General features: G+C 43.4%; 1 protein-coding gene across 3 annotated transcripts in view; it reads right to left on the minus strand.

The window, feature by feature from the left end:
• Positions 1-13115, minus strand: part of STK38 (serine/threonine kinase 38) — a 45279-nt gene that overhangs the window by 25266 nt on the left and 6898 nt on the right. For 2 of the 3 annotated variants that reach the window (XM_040983267.1, XM_040983265.1), the window contains exons 2-3: positions 9156-9291; positions 468-519 (exon numbers count right to left, since the gene is read on the minus strand). In XM_040983267.1, coding sequence (XP_040839201.1) covers positions 468-519; positions 9156-9286 — 183 coding nt within the window. In that variant the 5' untranslated portion in view covers positions 9287-9291. The remainder of the gene's footprint in view (positions 1-467; positions 520-9155; positions 9292-13115) is intronic. The other variant, XM_040983266.1, reaches the window with a different exon arrangement.

Here is a 13115-nt window from a genome sequence, read left to right on the forward strand (position 1 = left end):
TTTCATGATTTGTTTCCATTTCTCAAGGAATTCCCACTGTCTCGTGCTCCTTGCAGTGTTATTTCTACCCACCACCATTTCTGTGTGCACTGGGCCCAAGGGCTGACCTAAAGACAAAATTTCACTTAGATAACGATTTCAGAAATTTGTCCCACTTCTGCAGAGTCTTTTCATGAATGCTGCAGAAATGCTATATCTTTCTTCATCAAAATTTAATTAATGCTCTCATTATTTCTGGCAACTCTAAATCTAATCAATTATTGCAAAGTGCCAAAAGGCCTTTTTCTGCTGGATATTTAACAATTAACTCCTACCTCGAAACAAACACCCAACTGCAGAAACATGCCACCTCTCAAATTCCTCTATTCCATGCCAAAACCCTTCCCCTAAGCACCCAAGTTAACTCAATGGACAAGATACAACATGCCAGGCTGCACTTGAAGAAAAATTTTTCCAGGATTAATTACCTCTTCATCCTTCAGGCCCTCTTCTTCCATCACTTTTTCTAGTTTCTTTTGTCTAAAACAAACAAAAAAAAGATATGAAAAAACAGCTTTCTGAAAACTCCACATGCATATAGTAAATCTAAAATGCCTCATAAAAACAAAAATAAGTTACAATGGCTAAGACAAGTGAAAGAATGTTCTAGTCTCAGGTCTACATTTTTAAAGAGTTTATATTTCAAAATGATTTCAAGGCAACAATGAATCTTGATTTGAAATGCAATGTTTCTTCTCCCTCCCTCAGTTATTTCTTAACCACCACACAGCTTGTATTTTTTTTTTTACTTTTATTATTATTATCATCCTTTTAAGATACATTTGCATAGGCCCTGAGATTTTCAGAATCTGGAATATACCGCTCCATTATCTTCTGACCTGTAGAATTTCCTGTGAGAGCTCTCCTATGAATTTAACTGGCATTGTTTTATATACAAATTGATTTTTTTCACGTGCACATTTAAGGATTTTTTTCCTTATGCTCGACTGAAGAGAGTTTGATTATCATGTGTCGTGGTGAAGATCACTTTTGGTCAACCCTGTTGGGAGTTCTGTGCCCCTCCTGGATGTTGTTTCCCAATTCTTTCCCTAGAATTGGGAAATTTTCCCTTGTTATTTCATTGAATTTAATCCCAGCTTCTCTTTCTGCAATTCTGGGAGTCCCATAACTCTTATATTTGGCCTTTTAATAGTGTCTTTCAATTCTTGCATTTTTTTGTTTTTTAGCTTGACCCAGCTCTGCTTCCAGCTTTTTGTTTCTTCCTGGTGACAGGAAATATTTTCCAATTCTGAGATTCTTTCTTCTTCATCCATTCTATTTTGGAGACTTCCACTGTACTTTTTAATTTGCTCCACTGTATTCTTCATTTCTAATATATCAGTTTTCACTTGATTCACTTCCTGAGTGACATAATCCTTAAATTTCTTGAATTCCTAAATCATGTACTTCCTGTTGCTGATAAGAAACTTTTAAACAAGTGTTTTGAATTCTGTATCCCCCATTTTCTCAATGTCTTCCTCAGGTAACTGAGGTTGGCAAAGGGTTTTACTCCTTTGCATTGAAGTCCTCTGTGGGGAGCAGCTGACCCCACGTGTATGATGACCCCAGTGTATGATGACCCCACGCGTATGATAGGTGGTCACAAGATGGCAGCTGGCCGAGGGCCAGGAGGCAGGATTTGTCCCACCAGTAGGCAAACAGGAAGTCACAGGGATAGGCTAATATCCCGGCTGCGATTATGTCGTTGCTACTGGCCTATCACGTGGCACCAAGTGGACCCAAGAAGAGAAGTGATTAGTGGAGAACTGTATATAAGCAGCCCGCTTTCAGCAATAAATCTTTTTGTTCGCCTTCCTTTTTCGTTTGCCTTTCTGTTCGTTTGCCCTCTTTTTGTTTGGCTTTTCGTTCAATCGTTCATTCAGTGTGTGTGTGCCGGTTGTGTTGGCGGTTCCTGTTTTTCCAGGCCCTCGAGAGTTCTGCAGGATGGCAGCAGTCCTCAGTAATATTCGTTGTGCCTTTGTCTCCTCTTTTCCTCTTGGTCATTGTACTTCTAGTTAGCAGATTCTGCAGATTCTTCTCCTTGGTGCAGGTTTCTAAACACTGTTACCCACAACTCTACAATTTAATTTTACTTATTGTGATTGGGACATGGCTCTTTGTTTGCAGTCACTTCTGCTACTTCCTCCTGCGAGTTCCAGGTCTGGGTTCTTTTTTTTTAAGATGTATTTTATTTTTATTGGAAAGTGAGATATACAGAAGAGGAGAGACAGAGAGGAATATCTTCCATCCATTGATTCTCTCCTTGAGTGGATGCAAAAGCTGGTGCTGCACAGATTCGAAGCCAGGAGCCAAGAACTTCCTCCAGGTCCCCCACGTGGGTGCAAGTTCCCAAAGTCTTAGTTCCATCCTTGACTGCTTTCCCAGACCACAAGCAGGCAGCTGGATCGGAAGCAGGGCTGCCGGGATTACAACCAGAGCCCTCATGGGATCCTGGCACATTCAAGGCAAGGACTTTAGCCGCTAGGCTACTGCGCCAGGCCCCAGGTCTGAGTTCTTATTACTACCACCATGGTCTCCATAGGCCCAGCTCCTGGCTCACCAATCTCCACCTTCTGTGATTCTGTACTGAGGCTGCACTGCACCATTGTCTGTACAAGCTTTCTCCCACTTCCTGTTAGAGCAGTTTCCAGGATTAGAGAGACACCAGGGGTCCTATATAACTAGATTGCTGGTGGCACTGATCATGCCGGAACCTGTTGGCTGTTAGGTCTGAGGGCCACACAGACCTATTTTGACCCAGACAATGCCAAAGTTGGTATTATTTTCCCTTTGGGACCAGTGCAATGCACTGAGCTCAGTGAGTTCACACCCTGCTTAACACATGCACAGTTCACTACTGTCCCTGTAGTCTTAAATTCTTTACCATACTATACGAAATGGCGCCTGATGTGCCACTACTAAAGTTCTTGATCTGCTAGCCATCAGGTCTGAGAACTACTTTGACCTATCTTGGATTGAACCTATAGGATACCACATTGTTGCAGTCCACGGAGTCAGAAATGAGTTCACTTTCAGCTAAGTGCATGTGCAATCCAGTCCCAGTCTTTGCCTCCCTATACAAAATGGCGCCCAATTTGGCTCTAGGGGGTGGACTGGGCTGTGAAATCTAACCTGCTCTCACTCCACACCTCCACACGTCTGGGACCTGCCACTCTGTCTCTGCTCCTGGTCACATCAAACAAACAAGCAGGATGGGCAGGTCTTTGTCTGGTTTACCCCCTGAGCTCCTAGTGAACACCCCTCCCACCTTGCTGCTGATGAAGTTTCAACTGCTAGTGTAGTTCAAATCGCCACTGGCTGAATGCTGCTAGGGTATTGGTCACAGCAACACCATACCATTGTGTCCACTGCTTTCCTGTGTCTGTCAGTCTCCAGGTGGGTGCCCATGTTGTCACCGTGTCCTCTCCTGTTCCCTAGAATGTGCCCTCTCTGATTCACACTCGCTAATGTTTCTCCATCTGTTTAAATGTATCCTTACCCTATTGTGCCATCTTGATTTTCGAACACAGCAGGTATTTGATAATCTCTTACATCAGGTTGTTTCTAGCTCTCTCTGACACAAAAATACACATTTTTTCACATCTTCTTCTTACTACCCGCTACAAGCAAACAGGAACAACAAAGGCAAAGGCAGACAGGCCAGACACGAGTGATGAAAAAAATGAGCTGACACCACAATCAAAACCGCAAACAGCAAACAAACCTCTAGGATATAAACTTCATTTTAACAATTGTATCTGAGACTATTTTTGATCCACAATCTCACATTGATTTGATATAACTAAGAGAAATAAGTAAAACTTTATTAAAAGTAGGTTTTCATTAATTCATCACAATACTGGGCTAGAACCTCTTCACCATTTACCAGCTGTCCAGATCACCAGGTAATCTGAGCAGGAGGCACTCCAAGTGAGGGTACACTCAAGAAGCAACAACTCGCAATCCAGTGAAGCTGACATACATACAGCCAAGCAGCATAGATCTCACTCTGAACACAAGAGTGCTAGCAAAGGCTTAAGCAACAGTGATGTTAACAAGACTGCTCTTTTAGAATAACAGCCAGCAGTAATGGTAAGGCAGGAAAAGTAATGAACAGACAGAGGCCACTGACAGCTATTCTAACAATTCAGCTGTGCGGTAAAGACATCACACTAGAAAGAAGTGACTAGTCCCTGAAAGAAAAATAACTGTAAATAGAAATCAAAAGAAACATCTGAAAATTTCTTTTCTGGGGCAGGGGAGGGGGTGAGAATGATGCCACTAACAAAGACAGAAACACAGATAAACGAACACTGAAAAAAAACAAATTTCGTTCTAGTCAATAAATATTTATCTCAATAACAATATTAAATTAAGGGCCTGGCGTGACAGTGTAGTGGTGAAAGTCCTCACCTTGCATGTGCTGGGATCCCATATGGGCGCCAGTTCTAATCCCAGTGGCCCCGCTTCCCATCCAACTCCCTGCTTGTGGCCTGGGAAAGCAGTCAAGGACAGCCCAAAGCCTTGGGACCCTGCACCCATTTGGGAGATCTGGAAGAGCTCCTGGCTCCTGGCTTCAGATTGGCTTAGCTCCAGCCATTGCAGCTGCTTGGGGAGTGAATCATCGGACAGAAGATCTTCCTTTCTGTCTCTGCTCCTCTCTGTATATCTGCCTTTCCAATAAAAATAAATAAATCTTTAAAAGTATATATTAAGGACCCGGCACAATGGCGCAAGTGGTTAAGGTCCTCACCTTGCACGCCCGGAATCCCATATGGGCGCCGGTTCCAGTCCCGGCAGCCCCACTTCCCATCCAGCTCCCTGCCTGTGGCCCGGGAAAGCAGTCGAGGACGGCCCAAAGCTTTGGGACCCTGCACCCGCGTGGGAGACCCAGAAGAGGCTCCGGGCTTCAGACCGGCATAGTATCGGCCGTTGCGCTCACTTGGGGAGTGAATCATCGGACAGAGGATCTTCCTCTCTGTCTCTCCTCTCTGTATCCGCCTTTCCAATAAAAATAAAAAATAAATCTTTAAAAAATATATGTATATATTAAATTAAAATGTGTTCTATGACAAATTAGATTACAAATCCACAGGCTCAAACAACAAATAAGAAACAATAAAAATCTGCATCCAAAACTCAGGCGGAGCATCTTAGTCCTAGTCCTGGCGGAGCATCTATCCTGAGTCCCCAATTTTCTTCCCCAGAGTGCTTAGATATTCACCTATGAGTTTACATGTACTAAAGAGAGAAGCTTACATTATTGATAATTCCAAGAGTGCAAATTAATTCTATTTCAATGCTGAATAATTCAGACAGGGAACAGTAGACTCAAACCATAGGGGCAGGCTTTGGCACAGTATCACTTGGGATGTCCATGCATCCCATGCCACGGTTTCTGCTTCAAGTCCTAGCTCCACTGGCAAGTACCCCAGAAGGCACACAATGACTCAATATTTGAGTCCCTGAAACCGACACTAAAACCAGGATGGAGTTCAGTGTTCCTGACTTCAGCCTGGTCCAGCCCTGACTATTCTGGGCATTTGGGCTTTAAGCTAACAGACAGAAGATCCTTCCCTTTCTTTGTCTTTCAAAACAATCAAACAAAACCCACATACCAACAATATAAATGTTTGCAAAAATAAAAAACAATTGGAATTCTTATTTCCTCCTAGGAAGAATTTAGTAGTTTCTTACCAAACTAAATACCTGTTACGTATGTTTATGACCAATTCCATTCCTAAGTATTTACCTGCTAACTGAAAACAAATGATCACAGAAAGACTTGTACAGAAATGTTAAGTTTATTCAATAGTCAAAAACTGGAGGACAAACTGAGATGTAGAAAACAGAGCGGTACACAGCAATGAAGAGAAACAAGCAACCACTAATATATGTAGGAAACACGCATGAGGAACCAGCACTGTGGAGCAGCAGGTGAAGCTGCCCCCACGACGCTGACCTTTGTACTACAGCACCAGCTCAAGTCCGGGCTGCTCCACTTCAATCCAGCTCCCGCTAACGTGCCTGGGAAAGCGGGGGACGGTGGCCCAAGGCCCTGGAGCCCAGCCAACAAGTGAAAGACCCAGCTAGAGATCCCAACTTCTCGGTTTAGCCTAGCTCAGCACCATTACCTACCAGCATTTGGCGAGTGAACCAGTGGATAAAAGATCTATCTCTCTTTCTCTTTCCTCCCACATCCTGCTATTTTGTCTTTCCAATAAATAAATTTACTCTAATAATAACAATAATAATAAAGAATCAATCTCAAAAATATTATGTGTATAAGAGATGTTTTCCTCAAATGAGTCATTTACCCTGTGATTCCAGCTGAATGTTCCACTTCCATGGAATAGGCAAGACCAATCTATGCTAGAAACAAAGTCACAACAGTGGTTGCCCAAGGTTAAATGAATAACAAGCAAGAAACAACTTTCTGGAAGGATGCTAATATTCTACATTTCGATACAGGTTTTAATTTATATAGGTATACACATTTGTTAAACCTCATCAAATGGGTTTATGCATACAAGCATATTCATTTGTTAAAACTCATGCAAATTTTACACTCTGCTAAAAAAAATATATTGAACACTAGTTTCTTAAAAGCTTATTTTCATTTTATTTGCAAGGCAGATAGAGGCACTATTATACTATCTTGCATTCACTGTCCACTCATTGAACAGCCACAACTGGAGCAGGGCAAAGCAGGAGCCCGAGAGCTCTATCCCAGTCTCCCACATGGCTGGCAGGGACCCGATGACCTGAGCCGCCCTCTGCTGCCTCTCGGGCTGCACAGCAGCAGGGAGCTGGATGGATGCAGAGCAGGCAGGTACTCTGATTTAGGACGCAAGCAACCTAAGCAGTAATTAACCCACTGCTCCGTAACCCACCCTACTAGCTGATATCATACAGGCAGAAACACTCAAACATATCATGACATCTGTAGCAAACTTGAAAGTACTGCAAATATGAAAGAGAGGCAGGGCAAGCAACTGGCAGAGAGAGGCTGCTAAGGATGTCTCTATTCCATCAGGGAATCTGGGTTTCAATCTCAGCTCCTCTTCCCATTCCAGCTTCCTGCTAATGCACCCTGAGAGGCAGCTGGTCACGGCTCAAGCAGCTGAGTCCTTGCCACCTACATGAAAGATCCAGGCTGAGTTTCAAGCTCTGGCCTTGACTCTGTGCTGCCCTGGCTGCTGGAGGTATTTGGGCAGTGAACCAGTGGATATAAAATTACTGCCTCTCTACCTTTTATATAAATTTTTAAAAATATTTTTAAATTTTACATGAACAAACGCAGTGATGGATAGCTGAATATATGATTAAAACAAGCATAACAAATGATGACTATCTTCTAGATTACCTCTACACAGGTATTTTCTGTGCAATTCTTTTAACCTTTCTGAACTTCTAAACAAATTCACAAAAAAATGTTAGGAAAAGATTTTTAATTATGAGTAAGGACATAAAAAGCATGTACCAGAGCAGTAACAACAACAGCTGCTGCTATTACCATTAACTAAATGACCTCTACCTGTGAAGCATTATGGTGCTGCCCACATTATGTTACATCTAATCCCTGAACTAATCCTGCAGGGCAGAATCACACCCATTTTTCTTGATGGGGGAGAAACTGAGAAAAGAAGAAGTTTGTTCCAGATACAGCTACTAATTGATACAAGCACAATTCCAAATCCAGGTCTTACTCCAAAGATGCCATTTTTTCCATGCTGTCACATAGCTATTTTTTTTAAAGATTTATTTATTTTTATTGGAAAGTCAGATATACATAGAGAAGGAGAGGCAGAGAGGAAAATCTTCCATCCAATGAATCACTCCCCAAGTGACTGCAACAGCTAAAGCTGTGCCAATCCAAAGCCAGGAGCCAGGAACTTCCTCCAGGTCTCCCACGTGGGTGCAGGGTCCCAAGGCTTTAGGCTATACTCAACTGCTTTCCCAGGCCACAAGCAGGGAGCTGGATGGGAAGCAGGACCGCTGGCACATTCAATACTAGGACTTTAGCCACTAGGCCACCGCACTGGGCCCATTACACAGCTTTAAAAATTATCTACAGGGCCTGGCAGCATGGCCTAGTGGCTAAAGTCCTCGCCTCAAACACACTGGGATCCCATATGGGCGCCAGTTCTAATCCCGGCAGCTCCAATTCCCATTCAGCTCCCTGCTTGTGGCCTGGGAAAGCAGTCAAGGACCGCCCAAAGGCTTTGGGAACCTGCACCCACGTGGGAGACCTGGAGGAGGATTCTGGTTCCCGGCTTCGGATCGGCGCAGCACTGGCCATTGCAGTCACTTGGGGAGTTAGTCATCGGACAGAAGATCTTCCTCTCTGTCTCTCCTCCTCTCTGTATATCTGACTTTCCAATAAAAATAAATAAATCTTTAAAAAAAAATAAAGAAAAATAGGGCCCGGCGCGGTGGCGCAAGTGGTTAAAGGTCCTCGCCTTGCACGCCCGGGATCCCATATGGGCGCCGGTTCTAATCCCGGCAGCCTCACTTCCCTTCCAGCTCCCTGCCTGTGGCCTGGGAAAGCAGCAGAGGACGGCCCAAAGCTTTGGGACCCTGCACCCACGTGGGAGACCCGGAAGAGGCTCCTGGCTCTGGATCGGCATAGTATCGGCCGTTGCACTCACTTGGGGAGTGAATCATCGGATGGAAGATCTTCCTCTCTGTCTCTCCTCTCTGTATATCTGCCTTTCCAATAAAAAACAATAAAAATAAATCTTTAAAAAAAAAAAATAAATAAAGAAAAATTAACTACAATGGCAAATGTTTGGCCTAGCAGTTACTTTGCCTGCATCTGCCATCAGAGTGCTATGTTTGATCCCAGTTCTGGCTCCTACTAATGAAAGGAGGAAGCAGGTGACGGCTCATGCAGTTGGGTACCTGCACTGACCTGAGAGACCGAGCTTGAGTTCTATCTCCTGGCTTCCACCAGGCCCTGTCCCAGCCATTGCAGGAGCTGATTCACTCCCCCGTGGCTCCCACATGGTTGCTGCTATTCTTGTCTCCTTTCAACATTATAAATGTGTTTTTATGACACCAGAAATGAATGTCATAACCATGACACATTTTTTTTTTCAAATAAAATTATTTACCTCATTTCTCGTTCTTCATGCTGAGCGATAAGGTTGCTGTAAAAATTCTCCAGGGTCACTTTGGTCATTGTCACCCTTTCCTTTGTGTGATTACTCATGGATGAGCAGGGTGTTGAGCCTGTCATTGCCATGGCTGCTACAGACAAAGAAAAGAGAAGTTATCAGTCTTGGAGTTAGAATCCACCGATCATGCTGTCTCCCTCCCTTCAGGTAAGAATGTGCACTGGTCCACACTTCTGGAGGACAAGTTATATGCAACAAAGTCCAGACAGAACAACTGCTGAAAACAGTGTCTGAGGATGCTGATGTCCTCTGACCCGGAAATCCCATCCCCCAGTATAAAGGCAGACAAAGTATCACACAGGCTCTTAGGGGCACAGATACTGTGTACAATACATATCGGATGTTCATTCTGCCATTATTTGTATTAGGTAAAGTTGAAACAATTCAGCAAGAAATAAATAAGATGTTTTGAATGCATATAGGAAATAACTACGCAATAGTCAGAAGCAATCCCACATGGATACATCTTACAACTCAGTGCTGGAGCTTTCACAAAAGAACAGGATCACAACAACATATGCAAAAATTAAGAATACTCAGTATACTGAACCCGTTTCAGTTCTGTGCCATCTAGAAATCAACCATGAAGAAATCTAAAACTTGTAAAGATTGAAACTCGAGGAAGTTCAACGTAGAATTACAACAACAAAGGAAAACTAGAGGTACTTGAATATACAACAGAATCAATTACATATGAAAAAGTTTTATAAAGAAATAACGTGCAATGAAAATACACTCAAATGTTTGCAGGAAAATGTTTCCAATCCAAATGAAAACAAATTGTAAAACAATATCATGATCTCAATTTTACTTATATATTTATGCATGCACAGAAAAATTAGAAATATGTAATCAAAATTGTTATTAGCCTAACTCTACACTGAAAAAATATAATAGATAATATTATTCTGGCTTCTGCTCTTCTATGTTTTTCAATATTTTCTTCAATACACATATACTGCTACCAGTTTGTTTTGTTTTGTTTTTTATTGATTTGAGAAACAAAGAGAAGATACCTCCCACACTGGTTCATTCCTCCAGTGCTCACAACAGCTGGGGCTAGGCAGAAGCAAAACTTCGTAGCTAGGAACTCAATCCAGGTCCTTCCCTGCCACCCCCACCACCAAAGGACAGAAATCTAATAACCTGAGCCAGCCATTATCTTTGCTTTCCAGGGTCTGCATTAGTAAACTAGAATCAGGAGTCTGGAGTCCTATGCCAGTACATAATGCCAGACACGGGCATCAGAATCACTAGGACAAACACTTGTCTCCCAAAAACTTTTGGGCTTCACATTTCCACAGGTTTAAAAAAAAAAAAAAAAGCTAGGGGCTGCTGTTGTGGTGCAGCATGGTAAGCCACAGCCTGAGAAACACACATTCCATGTAGTGTCACGTTAAGTCTAGAGTGTTCCACTTCCAGCCCAGTTCCTTCCTTAAGTTCCTGGGAAGCCAGAGCATGATGGCTCCTCCTACCCATGAGGGCAACCTGAATGGAGCTCCTGGCTGTTGACTGAGCTGGCCCAGTCATTTTAGAGTGAAGCAGCAGATGTATGATCTCTTACACCTTATTTCAAATAAATAAGCAGGGGCCAGCACCATGGTACAGTAAGCTAAGCCACTGCATGTGGCACCAGCATCCCATGTGAGCACTGCATCCATATCAGAGACTTGAAAAAAGTGCCTGGCTCCTGGCCCCAGTGACTGTGGTCATCTGGGGAGTGAACAAGCAGATGGAAGATCTTTCTTTCGCTCCTCTCTCTGTATTTCTGCCTTGCAAATAAATAAACAAATCTTTAAATAACCACATAAATTTTTAAATATTAAAAATACGTGACTGGGCCCGGCGCCATGGCCTAGTGGCTAAAGTCCTCGCCTTGAACGCACTGGAATCCCATATGGGCGCCAGTTCTAATCCCGGGAGCTCCACTTCCCATCCAGCTCCCTGCTTGTGGCCTGGGAAAGCAGTCGAGGATCCCCCAAAGCCTTGGGACCCTGCACCCATTTGGGAGACACGGAAAAGGTTCCTGGTTCCCGGCTTCGGATCAGCATAGCATTGGTCGTTGCGGTCACTTGGGGAGTGAATCATCGGACAGAAGATCTTCCTCTCTGTCTCTCCTCCTCTCTGTATATCTGACTTTCCAATAAATAAATAAATCTTTAAAAAAAAAAAGTGACGAAAATGTTACCCTATTGGTATCTTGGTAGCTCAAGCTTAAGTTGTTTACTAAATGTTTTCAGATTAACTGAATTTACAGCATACAGTAAAGACCTATAAAAGAAACAGAGAAAAAGGAAAACCTGAATCCCAATTCTAGTCATCAAAGATATCTTCTAAACAAGTAACCCTGACTTCCTCATTTTACAGAAGGAAAAAAAGTACCAAGAAATTACACATTAAGATCTCATTTTGCCCCAGATATTTTGACTAACCTATTTTATCACACTTGGCCAAACTGTTCACTATAACTGACTTGCCCTAGCATCTGCAACAAGGTTCGATGTTTTGCTTTGTTTTTACGATTTATTTATTTTTATTGGAAAGTCAGATATACAGAGAGGAGGAGAGACAGAGAGGAAGATTTTCTGTCCAATGGTTCACTCCCCAAGTGAGCACAACGGCCAGTGCTGCACCCATCCAAAGCCAGGAGCCAGAAGCTCTTCCAGGTCTCCCAGGCAGGTGTACGGTTCCAAGGCTTTAGGCCATCCTCGACCGCTGGGATTAGAACCAGCGCCCATATGGGATCCCAGCGCATTCAAGGCAAGGACTTTCACCACTACATTTTCGCGCAGGGCCCAACAATGCTCAATGTTTTAGATTTCCACTCTCCTTTTATATCTTCAGACTTTTTATCTCCACACAGAGAAAAAAAGCACCTGAAACAGGGTAATTTTTAAAGACAGTATAATTTATGAAGTCTTTTAAAGTTTTCCCTCCTCATTCCTTAACAGATTTTTAAACGAATTTGTGGATTAAATTTTCTTGGAAAGACACAAACACTTATAGACTTATTTTTGAGATCAGCATGATGGCTCAACTGGCTAATCCTCCACCTTCAAGTTCCATTGTCCCATGGGAGTGCTAGTACATGTCCCAGCTGCTTCACTTCCCATCCAGCTCCCTACTTGTGTCCTGGGAAAGCAGTCAAGGAAACCCAAAGCCTTGGGACCCTGCACCTGCATGGGAGACCTGGAAGAAGCTCCTGGCTCCTGGCTTTGGATCGGCTCAGCTCTGACTGTTGCAGAAACTTGAGGTGATCCAGCAGACAGAAGACCTTTCTCTCTGGCTCTCCTTCTCTCTGTAACTCTGACATTCCAATAAAAATAAATCTTTAAAAAAAAGTTCAACATTAAGGAAAAAAAATTTTTAATCTCCAGATGAAAATCACATAAAGAAAAGCCCTTCTGGGCCTGGCGGTGTGACCTAGCGGCTAAAGTCCTCGCCTTAAACACGCCCCGGGATCCCATATGTGCACTGGTTCTAATCCCGGCAGCCCTGCTTCCCATCCAGCTCCCTGCCTGTGGCCTGGGAAAGCAGTCAAGGACCGCCCAAAGCCTTGGGACCCTGCACTCGTGAGGGAGACCCAGAGGAAGTTCCTGGATCCTGGCTTCAGATCAGCGCAGTACCGGCCGTTGCAGTCACTTGGGGAGTGAATCATCGGACAGAAGATCTTCCTCTCCGTCTCTCCTCCTCTCTGTATATCTGCCTTTCCAATAAAAATAAATAAATCTTTAAAAAGAAAAAAAAAAAGAAAATCCCTTCTAAGCAGAGATTCAAAACCAGGAAGCTCAAGTCCGGGCTATTCTACTCCTGATCCAGCCACCGGCTTATATGCCTAGGTAAATAGCAGAAGACAGCCCAAGTACTTGGACCCCTGCCACCCACATGAGGAAGACC

Source organism: Ochotona curzoniae, unplaced genomic scaffold (assembly GCF_017591425.1).
Source record: "Ochotona curzoniae isolate NIBS_2020 unplaced genomic scaffold, NIBS_Ocur_1.0 contig_3819, whole genome shotgun sequence".
NCBI lineage: Eukaryota > Metazoa > Chordata > Mammalia > Lagomorpha > Ochotonidae > Ochotona > Ochotona curzoniae.